The sequence below is a fragment of the Dromiciops gliroides genome, chromosome 6 (genome assembly GCF_019393635.1).
Source record: "Dromiciops gliroides isolate mDroGli1 chromosome 6, mDroGli1.pri, whole genome shotgun sequence".
NCBI classification, from domain to species: Eukaryota; Metazoa; Chordata; class Mammalia; order Microbiotheria; family Microbiotheriidae; genus Dromiciops; species Dromiciops gliroides.
This window is the reverse complement of record NC_057866.1, coordinates 68,496,939-68,516,687: the sequence shown is the minus strand read 5'-3', so window position 1 is coordinate 68,516,687 and position 19,749 is coordinate 68,496,939. Positions and strand designations below refer to the sequence as shown.

The 19,749-nt window shown below is 41.7% G+C and overlaps 1 protein-coding gene across 2 annotated transcripts; it reads left to right on the top strand.

Moving 5' to 3' along the window:
- Nucleotides 1-502: 502 nt before the first annotated feature.
- On the top strand, nt 503-18,023 carry SMIM20 (small integral membrane protein 20). Of its 2 annotated transcripts, none has more exons than XM_043973481.1 (3): nt 503-986; nt 16,359-16,415; nt 17,185-18,023. In XM_043973481.1, exons 1-3 carry the CDS (start codon nt 796-798, stop codon nt 17,306-17,308), a joined length of 372 nt encoding a protein of 123 aa, XP_043829416.1. In that variant the 5' UTR covers nt 503-795; the 3' UTR covers nt 17,309-18,023. The 2 variants fall into 2 exon arrangements, with proteins under 2 accessions (XP_043829416.1, XP_043829417.1); XM_043973482.1 differs by lacking the exon at nt 503-986 and adding an exon at nt 1,253-1,459.
- Nucleotides 18,024-19,749: the final 1,726 nt, after the last annotated feature.

Here is a 19,749-nt window from a genome sequence, read left to right as displayed (position 1 = left end):
GTATTTATTAACATAATTATACATTTGATATGTAAATGCATATATGTACAGACACACCTATACATACATATACTTTTACATTACCCTCTAAGTAAAGATACAATCAATCCATAAGTATTTAAGTGCCAGACACGTGCTGAGTGCTGGGGATACAAAAAGAGGTAAGAGATGATTCCTGCCCTCAAGACACTTATGATCTAATTGGGCAGACAACATAAATGGGTTGAAATGGCTCAGAGAAGGTGAATTGGGGCAGAGGCAGAAAGGCAGAGAGATGAAGAGTGATGAGGAAGAATGAGACAGATAGAAGGAATTCTATTGGATGAGTTCTAGCCTGCTGTGAGTCTACGAGCTGAAGCAGAGAGTGCACAAAGTTGAAAATGAGGAGAGAAAAGGGGTTGGCGGGGGAGGATGGAGGCCTTGTTAATTTCATGGCTGGGGGGGGGGGAGAGGTGGAGGCCTTGTCAATTTCACCATTGCACTGTCCAACAGCTAACAGCACATGGACCGTGGTGGATTCTTGCCAAACAATACTTGAATGCGATGCGTGGGATATACTGGCTAAGGAGTCCCCAGGGCAGAGGGCTTGGGTTCGAATCCCTCCTGGTGCCTCTGTGTGGGTCCCTTCTCCTTTTAGCTTGTCTGTAAGGTGAAGGCTGGCTTGGCTGATGCCCACTCCACGATGCCATGAATGAAGGAGGAAATGAAGCCTTCTCACAACCCCTGGCTTCCTTCTAGGCCCTGCTCCCCCACAACCCCAGCCCACCACGTTGCCTGCCTTGTGGGTACCCCTCTATGATGTGGGCTAGAATTTTTTGCCTCCTACATCATCTATACCTGGCGGGGGGCCTGGCGATTCCTGGCTGCCTGTCGGAGGGGAAGATGGTGCCCACAAGAGAGGACGTCAGAACCGGAAGGCTCTTTGCGCACCCGTCCAGATCAACCCCTCCTTCGACAGATGGGGAAACCGAGGTTCTGGAGGTCAGGTAACTGGCTCAAGTCCGCCCAGACTTCAAACGGCCCCGGCCACAGATCTTCCTGTGCCCCAGGCCTTTGAGAAGAGAGGAGGGGAGGGAGGGAGGAGGAGAAAGGGAGAGAGGGAGGAGGAAGGGGGAGGGAGGAGGGAGAAGGGGAGCTGGGGAGCTGAGGCCTGCCCCACTAGCCTCCTCCCCCTCCCCTCTTCTTCCTCGCCCCCTCACACCCCTCCCTTCTCCTACTCCGAACGCACTCCGCGTCCCTCACCCCGGAAGTGAAAGCCTCTTCCCGCTCCCACTTCCGGTCGCTCCCTGTGTGGCTCGCGTGTCCCGGCTTTGGGGTCGGCCGCTTGTGCGGGGCGTCCCGAGTTAGGTCATGGCGCGGAACTTGCGCACGGTGATGATTTTCGGTGGCTTCGCCGCCCTCCTGGGCGCCGCCTTCTACCCCATCTATTTCCGGCCCCTGATGCGGACCGAGGAGTACAGTGAGTGTGACCTCTGACCCCGGCGGTCAGCTCCCCCACCGCCATTCCCCTTGGGGCTCGGGTCCGAGCACCGCTTCCGCCCGCAGGCACCTCAGACTTGAGTCATTCTCCAACCCCTACCCCAGGGTCCCTTCAGGAACCCTTCCCCCATGCTGGAGTCAGGCTTTGTCCCTCCCCCCATCGTTAGGTCACCTGTCCTGGCCCCCCCCCCCCGTGATAGTTTCTCATTTTGTCCCCCTATTCCTCCTTCCTAGGGTCACATTCTCTTCCCACCCCTTGGGTCACACTCCCGCCCACGCCCCCTTTCCCCCATGCCGGGTCACATGCCCAAACCTGGAGTCATGAATCCCCGAGTTCAAATCCAGCCTTAGATACTTGGGCGAGTCACTTCACTGCTGCCTGCCTCAGTTTCCTCACCTGTAAAATGGGGATAACCGTAGCACCCACCTCCCAGGGTCGTTCGATTCGGATAAAGCGAAGTAATATTTGCAAAGCGCTTTTCAAATCTTACAGGGATACATAAATGCCATTGTTATTTCTTTTCCCGACCCCCATGGGGGTCTGTTTGGGGTTTTGTTTTTCTTTCTGCCCCTGCCCTGGAATCCTGGGATCCCCTTCTGCACTCCTCTCCTCTTGCTGGGGTCAGTGTTATTCTGCCCCGACCCTCTGTCGGGGTTGCGCCCTTTCACACACATTTTACAGACACTGGTCTTCTAGGCTTTGTATCAGGGGTTACAGCCTGTCTCCTCCATCGGTGCCACTTGGCTTCAGTTTAATGTCGTTAAATTCCCCCCCCCCCCATCTTTCTTTTACACCCCCCCACCCCCAATCTGTTGTCTCTCATTGGAACGAATAGTTTACATTTCAACATTTTGAACCATTCAGAAAAACCCAAGGGCCCAAATTTAGCCTCCTAGAAGTGGCTTTCATCAGAAATCTTTCCCAAACCCTTAACATGAACTTGGGGTTGTTATATTTCTGTCCTCTTTTCCCCCTGCTCTTCAAGATTTGGGAGATTCCTTTCCTCTATTACATCGGCCACTTTGTGTCCCAAGAGTAATTTTTTTTTCTTTTGGGTAATCAAATCCAATAATTTTAAAAGCTTAACCCTGATTAATTCAGTGATAGCTAGAATTGTGAAGACATCTGCATAGAGAGAAAATTTGGGGGATTACATTATCATTTTGATCTCCAGGAAAATTGAATTATCTTCAATCTGGAGGTGGGCCACAGTTAACAAAAAGAAGTATAATAGTGCCTGATGCTTGGAGATCTCAAATAAATAAGTCACAGTTCGATTTCTGGAAATAAAGTGGTTAGGTATACACTTGTCTTTTTCTATAGTATTGTGTAAGCATTAATTCATTCATCATAGAGTTATTAAGCATCTATGTTTCAATAGGCACAAGAGATACAAAAATGAAAAAAGACCGCCAAAGACCTTAAAATCCAGTAGAAGTGATACAATGTGTGTACAAATGAGTTTGGTGTAGGTGAGAAGGTTGTACATTCAAAATAGAGGTTAGACATGCTATGAAAAATCTGAGGAGAGAGATGACTTTCACTTGGGGATCAGGGATAGCTTCACTGGTGGAATTGTCCTTTCAAGGAAGGGAGTGATTTTAACAGAGAAAGATGGATTGGAAAAGTTGATTCCAGGCATTCAGGTTGTAAGGGGCTAAAATTCTAGCTAGTCTGTCTAAAATATCTAATGAGTGGTCACCAATAAATTATAAGCTTTAGCAAGAGTTAAGACCAATCGTTACAGGGTCATTATGAATAAGGCCACAAAAGTGGGAGACCAAATGGCAAAGACCACCTTGAACACATTTTGGCAAGTGTGAAGGGGTCAGTTTGTCTATAAAATAGAGTTTTTGAAGAGGAGTAGACTTAGAAAGTTGGAAAGGTACAATAGTTTGAGGCCAGGTCATGGTAAACTTTGAGTTGAATTTAAGGCAGTGAAAGAATTTTAAGCAAGGCAATAACTTGAATAGAGCTCTTATAGTGCTTTAAGGAAATTAGTGTGGCAGCAGTATGCATGGTGAATTGAAGTGGGAATGGATTGGAATCCAGTTAGGAAATTATTGTAATCCTCTGGTAAGAGGTAATGAGGTGTTTGGTTACCATGATGACAGTAAGAATGGAAAGGAAGGGATGGATTCAAGAGATGTGTTTGTCAGTGAACATTGATTAAGCTTATTATGTACCAGGAGCGCAGGGGATACAGAAAGACCATCTCTGATCTCTGTGTATTTTGCATGTATGTTAAGTGCTTTCTAAACCTGAAAGCATTCTATAAATGCCAGTTTTTATATTGGCTATGTATAGAGTGTCCATTGTGTATCACTGTAATATCATTTGAGGCAGATTGATCAGACTTTTTAAAAAGTGTTCAATATATGAAACATGATTTTTGGTTCATGTTATATATGGATCATAGAAAAAAATTCAGCATCCTTTGGGGGGTCAAGGCAATGAGGGTTAAGTGACTTGCCCAGGGTCACACAGCTAGTAAATGTCAAGTGTCTGAGGTCAGATTTTAATTCAGATCCTCCTGAATCCAGGGCAGGTGCTTTATCCACTGTGCCACCTAGCTGCCCCCCATCCTTCTAATAAAGTTTTCATAACCTAGCCTCTCCCACCTTTCCAGTATTCTAACACCTTTTTCCTTGTCCTCTTCTCCTAGTTTGCTTCAAGTTCTAACTAAAATCTAATCTACAGGAAGCCTCTTAATTCTAGGAACTTCCCTCTCCTAATTATTTTCTGTTTATCCTATAGCTTGTTTGTATATATTTGTTTGCTTGTTTTCCCCATTAGAATGTGAGCTCCTTGAGAACAGGGACTGTTTTGTGCCTCTTTGTATCCCCAGTGTTTAGCACAGTACCTTGGCACATCGTAGGCTTATTGACTGATCATAAGATTTCATTTGTAATTACTTCATTTTAGCTCCAGTATGATCTTTGGATAATTTTTTTTAACTTAATAGAATTATTTAAGGTTTCTTAAGTGCTATGAGGTTTACAAGTACCATATAGAATTAGAGAAGATACCATCATTGCCTTTTAGGTACTTTTTTGAAGATGGAGGAGAATAAATAAGACTCAAATATAACTCTTGTCACTTGAGATTCGATGTATCAAACAATAAAATTATGTAGTTTTATTGTATATAGAAGGAACCCCAAAGGGGCTGTTCATCATTCATACTGTTGACACAGCATTATGTTTCTAATGAGCCACTCACTTAGGGTGTAAGAATTTCATTTTAGTGCAGATGTTGCAATTTAAATGCTATCTATCTTAGTCTACCTTATTCTGATATGTTGTGCCTTCTTTTTTTTTTTTTTTTTTTTTTTTTTTTAGTGAGGCAATTGGGGTTAAGTGACTTGCCCAAGGTCACACAGCTAGTAAGTGTTAAGTGTCTGAGGCCGGATTTGAACTAAGGTATATGTTGTGCCTTCTTAATAAGATTCAGTATATATTTAAGTATCTTCTATATGCAATGCATTGTGGTTTGCCTGGAGAAAACAATGATGAAACAAAGTAATCTCTGATCTTAAAGATTTTATAATCTAAAAGGGAAGATAAGGAAAATATATAACTAACTTGAATACAAGTTATAAATACACAGAAGAGGGCTGAATAGTGCAGTATGAGAGATAGGAGAAGGTATAGATCATTTGTAGCTAGAATTAGGAAAGGCTTTTCGGAAGAGAAAACTCTTAAACTGGGATGGGAAAGATATCAGTAGGTGAATGTGGAGGGAGTTCTTTCTAAGTATTAGGGGCCAAATACTAAAATGCCCTCAGTAGAAGAGAAAAATCTATGAAATGAGGCAATTAGTGTAAACTACAAATAGCATGAGATTATTTTCCAGGCTACTGTTTGTCATGTCATCCATGCTTTAAGGTTTACTAATACTCTATTTGTATGAATATAGGTTACCATCAAATATAGACTGTATGCCTAAAAAGAGATGTTGTTGAAAATTATCATATAAAAACATGGGCATATATAGGAGAAATTGTTTTTTCCAAAGTAAGGTTCTGCTAGCAAGTCCCCACCTCCCACCCAGAAGAAACCTATAGCAAATTAATGAGAACTAAGGAAAAGCACCATTTTAGAATGGTACTTTTGTTGTTGTTGTTAATTAACAGAAAGGCTCCATTTCCAAAGGGGAGAAGGGACTGAGAGAAAGTATTGTGCAACGATAAGAAATTGGGCCACAAATGGGGGGGGGGGCAGGGGAGAGGCCTGAGCAGGGAGAGAGACTGCCCACAGAAGTGGAGGGACATGCAGGATCCAACCACATTCCTGGAGAAGGGGAACCCTGCCTGCCTGGGACATTCTTAAAGGGGGCTAGGCCTGACATTCAGTGCTCAGCTCCAAACCAGAGAGGGTATGGAAAACCAGCTTGAGGAAATGGGGTGAGACAAGTGATGACCGAAAGTACACAGGGCCAGAGCAGTTCTCCCTCTGGGATGAGGGGTCAGTCATCCTCACTTCATGGACCCATCATTGTCTGTTCCCCTGCACCCCATCCTTAGGAAAGTTTAAGCCCCTTAGGGAGCCGAGAGCCCCAGAACAGAGGCAAATTGGGGGGGGGGGGAGGAGGAATGTTAACCCTGCAGGTCTCATCCACAAGATGGGGGTTGATGAGGGACAGCAGAGCTCAGGCTCTTAATCCAACAAATAGCTCAGCTAGATCCAGTCCAGGGCTTTCAGATCCCATAGGAGGAATGGGAGTCAGGGACCAAGGATTCCCACCACCACTACTTGGGTTATCTTTTGCCCATCTGGGAATGGCCTCTTTTCTCCATGCCCAGAATCTTCTGAGCCAGCAGAGGACCCATTAACAACCCTCTGCTTAGGTGTGGGACTGGGTTGAGAAGCCCTGCCACCCCCCCCCCCCCAGGCTGCTGGCCTGAGGGACAGTCAGAAGCCTGAGCTGGTTCAGAGGGGAAACAGGCCGCCTGAAGCTGCCAGGCTCTGCAGCACCCTAAGAGAGAAGGGAACTTAGGAAAGTCCCATTTTAGAGTGGCAAGAAGGCATGAGAAATTAGATTTGAGAATCTAGTAAATACATTTTTAAAGATTCCAAATATAAAAGCTTATACTAACATGGCATAACAACTGTGTAAAAATGTGTTAATTTAATAAAGATCTTTTTATGGAGCTTCATGGAGTATTCAGTTGCTACCAACTTCCTCTGTGCTTTAGGCTAGGAGTTTTTAACCTGGGGTCTGTGAACTTAAAAAAAAAGAGTTTGATAATTGCATTTCAGTATAATTAGCTTTCATTGTAATCTTATGTATTTAAAAACATTCTGAGAATGGGTCCATAGGCTTCAGCAGATCATGCAAAAGGGGTCCATGACACAAAAGAGGTTAAGGATCCCTGGCCACAGCCTTAGCTTCTAGCAGACAAATTGCAGTTGTTCAACGCAAATAACAGGAAAACTAACAAAATGTATATGAAAATGAAAGAGGCTGCTTCAAACTCAGCACCTTCTGATAGTTCCCTCCATTTGGTTCTCTCTCATGTGTAAAAGGGAGGACCCTTTTAGCTATTACTTTGTAATTCCTATTTTCTGGCTGTGGCCACCACATCCCTTGCTTTCTTCCATTCGAGCAGTATCCTATCGAGGTTAAGTGTGAAAATCATGTCACATAAAGAGCTAGAAAATAGCTTTGGGAAAGAAATAGCTCGCCAGCTCCTCTCTCTCAGATGTCCTTTGCACATGACCATGGTGAAACAGATGGTGCTACCTTAGCCTCTCCTTTCTCCTTTTCCAGCACTTCAATCGGTGCCTGGCTCCTAGCAGGCCCTTAGGAAGCTCTCGTTGACTTGACTTTTCTCTTCTGAAGTACTCTAGTGTGGTCTCGACCTGCTGTGTCACTCCATGACTTTTACTCCTCCTGTCTTAAGACTTGCCTCCATCTTCTCTGATCCCCCTAGCTAAAAATCTCTTCAAATAATTTTAGAATTCTGATTGCACTTAGAATTCGAGACTGTCAGGATCTGTCCTTTGCTCTTAGTTATTACTCCTTCCTTATATTTATACTTACTTTTTACATGTTAACCTTTCCCCCATCCCTCCTCCCCAGCGCCTTAAAAGCAGTGACTGTTGTGTTTTTTTGTCTTTATCTCTGTATCTCACAATGTTTGGCATATTTAGTACCAGTCTCAGATACAGAGAAGAAGCCTAGAGGAGGGTTGAGGTTATTGGTTTTTATTTTGTAGCTGTGATTTCATTGATTTACGGTGCTTTTAGTGAGGAAACACCCTCTATCAATTCGTATCGGCCACTGCTCTACAACTTAATAACCTTAGATAGAGTATTCTGGGGGTACTGAGAGGTTAAAGGGTTTTGCCCAGGGTCACAAAGCCATCGTGGTTGAGAGGTTGGATGCAAGTCTTTCTGACCCAGTCCAACTCTTTATCCATTGTCTGCCCTTAAGTGACAGTTTTACAGTTATACAAGTAGATATTGCCTGTATGACCCATAGGAAAATAACTTTACCTCTCTAGGCCTCAATTTACTTATATGTAAAATGAAGAAATTAAACTCGATTACCACTAAGGTCACTTTCTCTTTTTAAAAATAAATGTTTATTGATTTTTTAAAAACATCATACAAGTAGAATTGGGATTTGAAATGAGAACTTTTGACTACCGAGTTCAGTATTGGAAATAAGTGAAATTTGTTTAACCACCCTATCTTACCGCTCTTTCCCAAGCTCATTTCTAAGCTCTCACATGACTGTAAGCTAAGCACTCACCCAGCCCCAAGGTGCCCAGCACAACTCAGTTTTGGAGATTGAGTTCTTGCGGCTTTAACAGGTTTTTTTCATGACTGAGGAGATGTTAGAGAAAGGTCACGCCCATGTCTTTCAGCCCACTCAACTCCTAGAGCAGCCCCTCACTCCCTAACCCATGGATTCTTGTCACTCCCATCACTTTCTTCTACCTGTTTTTCCACCCTGACAAGAACCTCAGGGTCCTGCCTCTCCAGGTGGGAATTAAGCAAGCTGCCAACTTTTTGATGAGGGCAACTCCTAGGGATGCCCTTACACCACTGTCCACTTTCCCCGCTCCCATTCTTTTCTCCATCCCATGCTTTTGTGATCCTTCTCTGGTTGTCTTCCTGCCTTTTGGACTGATCATTTTCTTTTCCTTTGCAGAAGCTTCATCCGTGTCTTGCCTTCTGTTTGTGTGTAGCCCAGAGATAGATCAGTGCTGGTTCCTCTTCTCCATCTCTTATCCCTGACGTCTCCATAGCATTTTATACTGTTGGTCACTCTCTCCACTTTGATTGTCTCCTCTCTAGTTTTTCTCAAGATGCTGCTCTCCTGGTTTTCTTTCCACCTATCTTATCTCTCCATCTTCTTTGCTGGATCCTCTTCCAGATAATGTCCTCTACACTGTAGGTGTCCCTCAATGTTCTCTTCCGGACCCTTTTCTCCCTCTATACTTATTTTCTTGGTGATCTCATTGGTTCCTATGGATTTAATTAGCATCTCTATGCTGATGATTCTCAAATATACCTACCCTGCTCCAGTTTTTCTACTGACCTCCAATCTCGCATTTCCAACTGCTTTTCTGACATCTTGAACTGGATATCCAGTAGACATCTTAAAGTCAACATGTCCAAAATTTAACTCATTACGTTCTTCCCCCCCCCCCCCATGCTGACCCCACTGTGGTATAGGCTCTCATCACCTCACACCTTGATTACTGCAGTAGCCTTCTGGTGGGTCTGCCAGCCTCGGGTCTCTCCCCATCCCAGTCCATCCTTCATTCAGCCAATCATGTCACACACACCCCCAACCCCCAACTCAATCAACTCCAGTGGCTTCTTACCGCCTACCATCCTAGTCTTCGTACCTCTTATGCTCTCTTAGATCCAGGGGCTGTCCCAGCGAAAAGATGCTACCCTGACTCCAGGTACTCTCTCTGGCTATCTGCCTAACCTGGAACACTCACCTCCCTTAACTCCACTGACTGACTCCCTTGGCTTTCTTCAAGTCCCAGCTAAAACCCCATCTTTTTACAGAAAGCCTTCCTCAATCCCTCTTTGTTAGTTTTTTCCTATTTATCTTGTATAGAGCTTGCTCTCTATAGATTTGTTTACATGTTAGATTGTACACTCTGTGAGGGCAGGACTCCATTATCTTTTTTTGTGACTCCTTTGCTTGGCACAGTGCCTGGCATATAGTAGGTACTTAATAAATGTTTATTGATCGATCCTATATTCTCTCTCTTGGTTATCTTACAAGATCATATGGATCTATGCAAATGACTCCCAAATAAATCTACATATTTAGCCTTGATTTCTCAACTCAGATCCAGTCCCACATCTCCATCTGTGTTCTTGATAACTCCACCTGGCTGCCTTGTCAACCAGTCCAAAATCAGACCTCATTATTTTTCCCTCTAAAACTCATCCCTCCTAACTGCAAATGCTGAGGTTCCCAAACTAAGAATCATTCTGGACTTGTCATTCTCATCCCCTTTGTATATCCAGACAATTGAAAAGTATTGTTAATTCCATATTAATTCCACCTCTTCAATGTCTCTTGAATCAGTTCCCTTCTCTACTTAAATCACAACCTCTTTCTGTTCCAGGCCCTTATTACTTCTTGCCTGGACTATTATTAAAATAACCCCTTAATTGGCCAGCCTGTGCCCAGTCTCTCCCTTCTCCAATCCATCCTCTACACAGCTGTCAAACGGATATTCTTAAAACATAGGTCAACCCAGAACACAGGTTCTTATGTTCAAGTTTCCATGGCTTCTCATTGCCTTTAGGATACAAATTCCTCTGTTTGGGCATTTATAACTCTCTAGAGGTTGCCTCCAGCCTATCTTTCTAGGCTGATTACCCATAAATCTCCCAGAAGTCGGTGAAAGTCTGGCCAAACCGGCTTTCCCTGGACGTGACGTTCCCTACTCGTACCTTTGAGCACATTCTCCTTCATGGAGGGAAGGCCCTCCCTCCTCACCTCTACCTCTCGGAACAGCTAGTTCCCTTCAAGGCCACTTCCTCCATGAGACCTCTCCCAATTCCCTTCACTTGTCTTTGAACACGTTCTGCCCTTCTGCTTGTATTCAGCTCTTTAAGCTCCTTGAGGGCAGATGCTGCTGCATCTCTCTCCCCCACCCCCCAGCACAGTGCCTTCTACTAGTAAGTGCTTAAATACAGGATGATTGGCTGATTGACCACCCCTCTGTAACGATCCTCTCTAGAAGTTAGAGTTGATGCCCTTTGGAGTAGGACTCCCTCCCTCTACTGTGTCTTCAGTGAGGGTGTCATCTTTCACAGGCTTCTTTAGCACTTTATTGAGCTGCTGGGGAAGCTGCTGCTGCTAAGGAAACCAGTGAGGCTTAAGCTCTATCTGTGGTACTGAAAGGATGATGAAGACTATGGATCCAAGTTTTATTCAAGCCTGCTTTTCCGATGAGGGGTGGGGCCCCTTAATTCGCACCGGTATGAATGACAAAGACTCTCTCCTTTGCAGCCAGATCTTCTCTTAGCTTTCACGTTATGGCTTTTCCTGCATTGTCAGATCCCTGTACTCTACCCTTATGTGCTTCAACCACACATTTTTTCTAGCTGGGGGTAGTAAAATTTCTATGGATAGGAAGGTGGTGCTAAAGTCATACTGACTTTTAGCTCATTCAGTGGTTCACATGGGCATTCTAGGGATGCAACTGAATTATCCAAGCGTCACTAGATAAAATATGGTAAGCCAAATAATTATTTGGTTCTGCTTGGGTAACTGGTTTAACCTTTCCCTGGTTTTCCACGTGTTAATCTGCAGAATAGAGAATCCTTATTACATGATATGATGCTATGCAGCCAGTTGGGACTTAGTAATTCAAGGGTAAGAAGTTTCCATAAAAATCAACCTTATTTAGGCACATAACAAAGTAGTGGGTTTATTTTAGGATATGAAAATTCAGAACAAAAAATTATCTTTAAAAGACTAAAAATATCCAGTGGGTTCTTGTAGCTACTTTAATGAGACTCATCAGTATTTGCTCATTCTCCTTCTAGTGCACTTTGACCTTTTGATTACTAAAAACTTCCAATTACATCTGCAAAGCCAACCACTGCCTATGCACCAGGGGGCAGAGTTGTTCTGGTTGTAAGAGCCTTCAGATGAATACCTAACATTTTGCTCTTGAATCATTTTGCTGCAAGTGGAAACATGTTCAGTGTTCAAGTCATTAATTACACGGTTCTGAGCCGTTCACATTTTGAAGTCCTTACTTTCCTGCTTCCCTGTGATCTGAATGCTTAGTCAAGTCTCCTGTGACAGTATGCTTGTAGCTTATGAGAGTGCATCAGAGATAGCTTTAAAACCTGAGGGATGAATGGCTGCTTTCCTTTTAGCATAATACTTTCTCTCATTCTTATTTGTTCATGTCACTCCCCTGCTCAGACATCCTCAATAGCTCCCCATTGCCTCTAGGATAAGGTTCAAACTCCTGAACTTAATATTTATAGCCTTCCAAAATATGTTCCTGCTTATTATTTCAGCCTCATTTTGTACTAGTCCATCCAAACTAGACCACTGACTGTTTGCAAAACTTGACCGTCCATTTCCTGCTGGCGTACTGCCTGCCACAGCCTCCTCAGGTGTTAGTTGTGGATCTCATCCCTCCTTGGAATGGGGATGGTTTGGTTTTTGTCTTTTTCTTCTAAGTTTCTAGCACAGTGCTGTGCATACAGCGGGTACTTAATAAAGGCTTGTTGAATTTACTTGGTGTACATGGGGTAAAAAGAACGTCAGAATCTCACCGTTGGAGGGAGGCTTAGAGATGATCATCATAACCCCTCTACAACGTCTGTGATGAGCCGTCATTCCACTTCCGCTTAAAGACCTCCTATCCCCCGAGGTGCTTTCTTCTACCTTTGGATAGTGCTGATTGCTAGGAAGCTTAGAGTATGTAGTGTGCGTGTGTGCACGTGTCCGCGCGCATGTATTGTACACATGCAGGGTGTGTATGTGCATACATACATATAGAGAGATAATCACATGTACATATATATATGTATATGAGAGTGCACAAGTGTGTACTCATGCTTAAAATCAACTCTTGACATACTTAAACAGTTATATTGTGTCCTCTTCCTACCACCCCCAACCCCCTCTTTACTATAAGCAAATAGTGCCCAGTTCATTCTGCTAACCCTTGTGGTATTATCTCCAACACCCTCACCATCCTGACTCGTCTCCCTTCTTTCATCTTCTGGTTTGGCAAAGTCTTTCCTAAGGTATTGTGCCCAGAACTGACGACAGTGTTCTCTGTGTGGTTTGACCATGCAGAGTACAATGAGACTATCACTTCCGTCATTCCAGACACCATTATGGCTTTTATTATTATAGCTTAAGATTGCATTAGTTAATTTTGGATGCCATGTCACACTATAAATTTATATTGAATTTGTATTCTACTAAACCTACCCAGATATTTTTCATGTGATCTCGTCTCCCATCCTGTACTTTGCCCATAGACTCAAGTTTTATTCCTCTTAAAGGCCATCTTCTCAGATTTATCCTAAGGTTCTAGCCTGGTGTAATTTTGGGGGATCCTTCTCTTGTTTAGTTTATTAGCTATGCCTCCCAGCTTTGTGTCATCCACAAATTTGATAAGCCTGTCATTTATGAATTAATCTAAATTATTGATGAGAGTGCTAAATAGCCCAGTTCCAAGGTCACCCTTTTCTCCTAGAAATCTCTTCAAGTCAATTTCTTTCCATTAATGACCTTTCACTGGGTCTGAGTCTGATTTTACTTAATCATCTTGTACACTTCTTTCAATATTGTTGACCTAGATAGCATGAGAGACTTTATCAAATGCTCTCCTAAATTAGTTTTCCACTGTTTACAACATTTTCCTGATCTATCAGTCCAGTAATAGACAAAAGAGATATGTACTATTATCCCCAATTGAAATATAAGAAAACTGAGGCTCAGAGAGATTAGGTGACTTGTCTAAGGTTACACAACTAGTAAGAGGAAGAATCACTGCTCTTTCCACTGTATTACATTTTTCTTTTCTCATTCCACATTCCCAAATAAGTAAGAATGTTCTCTCTTGCTTGTTTTTTGCTCGGTATTGTGAATTTATATAAAAGTGCTAAGACTTCAAAAACATTAATGGATTAAAGAACCTTGTGACATAGATAGGATACTAATATTCTGTTATCACTTGGGAGAAACTGGTTTGGCAAAGTATTTAAATGACTAGCCCAAGCAAAACCACAAAGATAGTAAGCATTCAAATAAGACTTAAGAGATTATACCCTGTTTAAAAGAAATCCTTAGCTGTTCTCAAAGCTCATTAACGATTAGTCGAAAACTGTGAGGACAAAGATTCCCTTCTTGGTACTATCTCCATGGCATTATAGGGAATAGTTAAATAGCCTAGCATCACCACCAAAAGCCAACTTTCTTCCGCATTTCTCAAAACAGGCTCATTGGGATAGTAGTTGTCCTTAAGAAAGTTTCTTTTGCCTGCTGTCATCTGCCTTATTGCACCTGAGAGAAGAGTGTTTGCTACCAAGACATCTGATTTCCATAAAAATTATCTGCTTAGTAATAACAGCCGCTTGCACTTACATACTGCTTTATGATTTTACAATGTGTTGTACTAGAAGTAGCCTTGGATTTAGTCAGAAGCCCTGGATTTGTATGATTTTAAGCATCCAGTCAACCTCTCCGCATCTTAATTTCCTCATCTGTAAAATAAGAGGTTGTACTATATATCATTAAAAACCCTTCAATCTCCAGATGCCGTGGTTCTCATGACAACCTTGTAAGGGTGACATTTCAAATATTGTCCCTATTGACAATGACAAATGAAATGACAGATGAAAAAAATGAGCCTGAGCATTAAAGTGGCTCACCCAAGATTACACAGCTAGTAAGTGACAGGTCCAGGACTTGAACATAGGCCTCCTGACTCCTGCTTTAGTGATGGAATCTCTGACTCTCTTTTCTGTCAGGTGATGGGCAGTCTTTCCCACCATTCTCTTGTTATCAGAGAAAAGTTCTTTGGTTCTTTACAGAGGAGAGTATACATGCTTTTGTCCCAGATCATGTGAACTCTGGTCATTGCTTTTTTTTTCTCTTGACTTGTTTCAAAGTGACCCTCCTTTGAGAACCTCTTTTTACAAAAGTCTTTGGTTCTGCAAGAATATGGATAGAAGGGATGCTCTTCTGTATATCACTCAGTTCATAAAACTACAAGTTAATGGACTCATGATAATTCATTATAATTAGTGTTACTGCCTTTAAGAAATATCACTCAAACATATTTTAGTCTTATATAAATTCAATTCCAACTGGAAGTGCCCAGAATCTCTGCCCTGGAAGGGACCTTAAAGGTCATTTAGTTCAACCCCTTACCTCAATACTCAATCTATAGTATCTCTAAATAAATAGTCAACTAGTATTTGCTTAAAGACCTCCATCATTGGAAACACCTTATCATTCCCTCTTCAGGATAGCTCTCACTATAAGAAAATTCTTTCTTATATTGAGCTGAAAATATATCACACAGACACACATTTGGACCTAGGGCAGAATAAGTCTAAGCCTTTTCCCTGACAACCCTTGATATACTTGGAGACAAGTCATTTGTCACCCGTCTCCCTAACACTCCTCCCATTTTCTCCACCTGTTAGTTTTTAAGGAAACGTGGCTTGATTTTTTCTTAGTAAGCCATCATTGTCTCACATCTCAGAATCTGTTCCTAGAGGAACCTGACCCCAAACCCCCATTTCCCTATTTGTGAACATAGAATTGAGTATTTTATCAATCAATAAATAAAGTAGGATCACTCATTGTGGACATTTATTCCTTGGGGTGGGGGTGGGGGGCGGTGCTGTAAATGCAGTCAGCTTTCAGTAGAAAGCCTTGCTTATCTGTTGGGTCATGCCATTTGTATCTTTATAGGAAGCCAGAGAATCGAGTAAAGAAAATGATCCAACATTCAATTGTATAAGAGCTAAATGTGGATTCAAGGAAACACTGTCAGTCTGATTAAAACAAAGGTTTTATTACAAAGTTTAATTATTATAATTTTCTAGTAAATGTCCTTTGGCTACAAGTCTGTCTCCTAAAATACCACCATTTGTTTGGCAAGATTCTTAAAATAATAAGTCTCTGTTTTCACGAGACTTGGTTTTATTCTAAACCACTTAGAAAGATGTCAGAATGCTAGATGCCTACAGACATAAAATGCCCAATTTCTCTTGGCCTTTGCATGTTCAGGACAGCTCCACAGAGACTGGCATAGCCTCTGTAGCTTAAATGCTATTACTAATTGGCACAACACCTGCAATCAATTAGGGAAGCTTCAATTACCCAAACCAAAGCCGCCCACCCAAAGATTAATTTTCTGCTCTATTTCCTATCAAAAACATAGCATATTTCCTCTCTTGTTCTTCCATGAAGTGTAGTGCAGATATTTAAGTTGCATCGTATTGTTAATTGTATTTGTTCCTTCAGTTCAGCAGCATTTTCCTTTTGATATCTCGCCCACGAGTTCTTTCAAAATTAGTCTCTTTTTGTTTTTGTTGCCTTTCAGAAATGCTGAGAGCACGGAGAATAAGACATTAGAAAAACTATCCTTTGAAGGATTTTTTTTTCTTTTTGGTTGAATGTTATAGAAAAAACTCTTTATGTTTTGCCTTAAGGCATCCATCTCCTACTACCTGAAAACCACAAATGATTGTCTGTCAATGGCGTCCCTGAATTTAATAGCCTTTCTGTGTGGTTTTCTTAATTTTGTTATCTATAACTGTCCCATGACCTTGGCCCTTGAAAGCACAGCTTTTTTTCCTCCCCTCTCACTAAAAGTCATATTGTGGTTTGTATTTCTCAGAGTTGGAACAAGCCATAAATCGAGCTGGTATTGTCCAAGCAGATGTGCAGCCACCAGGTAAACTCATAAAACTTTTAATTTGCCTAGTAATGGTGGGGTTGATTCTTGCCATTTGGGAAAGATATTTTTGTTGTCTCATGGACCATATACTAATTACACCGGATTTATTTCTTAATAACTGCCATTACGTAGTTGCCGAGGAAAGCTTTAAGATGGGCAATTTGAGTATTTTAGCCCAGAGACTTTGCATGTTTGCCTCACTACCTCCTGTTTTGAATATTTAAAGTGAGTATTAAAAATACAGCAAATTAGGTTAAGTATGCAATTGAATATGAAATATGAGGAGGTGTTTTGCAGGTTTTACCAAGCACGTATTTAGATGCCAACCCCATGGGAAAATACTGTTTACTTGTGGATTCTTTTAATTGACACCCAATTCTTTGTACAGAAAGCAAAGGGCTACCTTTATAGCCAAAGAGGAAGCTACTTTAAGGACATTTGAATTGTCTGAGACTGAATGATTTCTAGCTGTATGAATAGCTTATTAACTAAAGGTTTAGTGATTTGTGGCAGAGTTCCTTCTCTCCCTAGGCCAGATAGCCTTCTTCCTGTTGTGAGGAGATTGTGAACCCATTGAAGTGTGCCCTCCAGGCCGGCACAGCATTCTAGCTGTCTCAGGTTCCTGGATTCCAACCAAGTGCCTGGGCTGTTTCAGACTGCATGGAATTGTGCAGCTGAATTTGGGATGTCATTTTGCTCACTTGGGGTTGGAGTTTTGAATCTGAAACCTGTCTTATTGAATACTTTCATATTATTTTTCCCATAGGATTAAAAGTGTGGTCGGATCCTTTTGGAAGGAAGTGAAGAGGCTTCTGTCTGATTTGAATGGGAAAACAAACTTCTACATATCCTCTGTTCTGCAACAAATAGAGATCATCTCTGTGGAGTGATAACTGGAGAAGACAGAATTTTATTTATAATGAGTAAATACTAGTAGTTCCCATAAATATTAATTCCAGGAATTAATATTACATTTTTCTGAAGTTTCAAAACACCACTGATGCAAGTTACACTATTAGGAAGTTGGGGAGGGAGATGTGAATTAGTTAACTAAACCTCTCCATTCTGAGTAGAGAATAAACCACTTATTATTCCATCTTTACAACCCAAGAGTTATGATTTAAATATGGGAAGCACAGCACACTTGGGAAGATCCTTTTACTGTCTTGTGTGTCGCCATTTCTCAAATAGGATACTGAAATGAAGATTTCTATAAGCTGCCTCTTGGGACATGAAAATGTTAGAAAATATTTTGGCCTCTGCCCAGTCCATCTTAATCATGTCTTGTTGAAGACTACTTAGTTTTTGAATGTAAATAGGAAATAATGTAAGTGAGAGGTAACATGATTTAGTGGAAAGAGTATTGAGTATTCAGTCAGAACACTTGGATTTGAATTTCAACTTTCCCCCTTACCAGCTGTGTGACACTGGATCCTCTCTAGATCTCAGTTTCTCCGCTTGTAAAAATGGGTAAATTGGACAAGATAATCTGATCCCTTCCAGCTCTAACATTCTGTGATTAAGTTACTTTGCATACATGGTGGAAATAGATGTAAGATTAATACAAGTGTAAATGTGTACATTAAAATCATTTGTTTAACTTTGCTATGGTGTGAGCAGCTCTGTTTGAATATTTCCTTTTGTAAACAGATTAAATCATACCAGGAAGTCATACTTGGCTTAATAAGTGGTGTGACTGGAGTCTGCAAATATTTGTAGTAGAGTGAACATTAAAAAGGTAAATCACAAATGTCCCAGAGGTTCACTGTAGGCATCCATCGCGTCCTGTGGTATACTGCAGTGTAGATATACAGAAGTGCTGTGTACTCTACAAGATAGATAATAGAATTCCTTACCTCCTGTGGACACCAGCCTGAAAATTCACCAACACATTAGAACTTCTACATTCATCAGTACCAGGAACTTTAAGTTCAGAACCCAAGTGCAAAATGACCAGGAGGCTCTTTGTAGGCCACTAGTGATTAAAGGCTAGAGGACTGAAGGCAAACAGCTGTAGAAACCATTTCCTTTAGTTCACACCCTTAACCTCCATGTATTGAAAGATAGAGCACAAAGCTTTGATTTTTCCAGTGACCATACAGATGAAATACAGCAGTAGGTCAGAGCAGAAAGAAGAGAAATAAGTTGTTAGCTATTCTTACTTGAGAGGGTTAGAGTAGAAGACCCCCACCAATAAATTGGTATTTACAGTAGATCTCAAAGCCATACAAGCAGGTTCCCACTTCCACACAACCCAGCTACCACCACAATCTTCACCCAGTCGGAAAGAGTATACACATTCTGAGTTCCCACTCTTGCTTGGAGGCTTGACTAGCTATACCTCCCCCAGTTCTGGGTAATTTCTGGGCTTGGGGGAAATCAAAAGTAGCTCTTCACAATAAGGCTAGATACTTCTAGGTTAAGGAGTTTTAAGGAGTTTCTAGCTCTTCCATTTTCATTAGTGTGAACCCTCTATTTTAGTCCATCTACTTATTTTTTCTTAAACTTAAATAGCATATCTTCTAACCCAATTCCTGAGCTTCCGATATGCTGGGATATGGGCCTATTCCATTTTATAAAATGATTCTTGTCTGAAGGAAATGTCTGACATTCAAGGTCTCCTTATTGTTGATGTTTTCTGCCTTATTTCTTGACCTTCCCCACCCTCGTTCTTTGCCTTTCTGTGACTTCATTCCTTTGAATTCCCTAGTTCCTGATCTACAGTCTTGCTTTCTATATATCTATCTTCTGCACACTTCTTAGCAAAACCAAGATTAGCAATAAGCAACCACCTAGGATGCAATAGGGAACACTTTTTATATAAAGACTCATATGCTTGATTACTCTCCCTAGCACTTGGATGTTCAATGATACTTGAATTAAGTCATGTTTAGAGTAAAAACTCAAAGCTCAGACTCTAGGATTAGAGTGAGTTTGGGGTGGGTTTTTTTTTGTTGTTTTTGGTTTTTTATATCACTTGCATATCCCACTAGCACTCTTCTAAGAGCTATTCCTTATAGTAAAGAATTTTAAAAGAGAAAGGAAAATAAATTCAGCAAAACTAGCCAATATATTAAAAGCATCTTGCATCATATGCAGTGTTCTACACCTGTAGACTTTAACCTCTGTGGAGAAGCAGGAGGAAGGTTATTTCACATCTCTTTGGGAGGACAAATTTAGTTGTATTTTCACAACATCTATATGTGTTCTAGGGCAGCTAGGTGGCACAGTGAATAAAGCACTGGCACTGGATTCAGGAGGACCTGAGTTCAAATTTGACCTCAGACACTTGACGCTTACTAGCTGTGTGACCCTGGGCAAGTCACTTAAT

Coding starts and splice junctions, on each gene's coding strand:
- SMIM20 (XM_043973481.1), top strand. CDS start 796: ATGATGTGGGCTAGAATTTTTTGCCTCCTACATCATCTATACCTGGCG. Junction 987..16,358: donor ACCGAGGTTCTGGAGGTCAG/GTAACTGGCTCA, acceptor TGTATTTCTCAG/AGTTGGAACAAGCCATAAAT. Junction 16,416..17,184: donor AGCAGATGTGCAGCCACCAG/GTAAACTCATAA, acceptor TTTTTCCCATAG/GATTAAAAGTGTGGTCGGAT.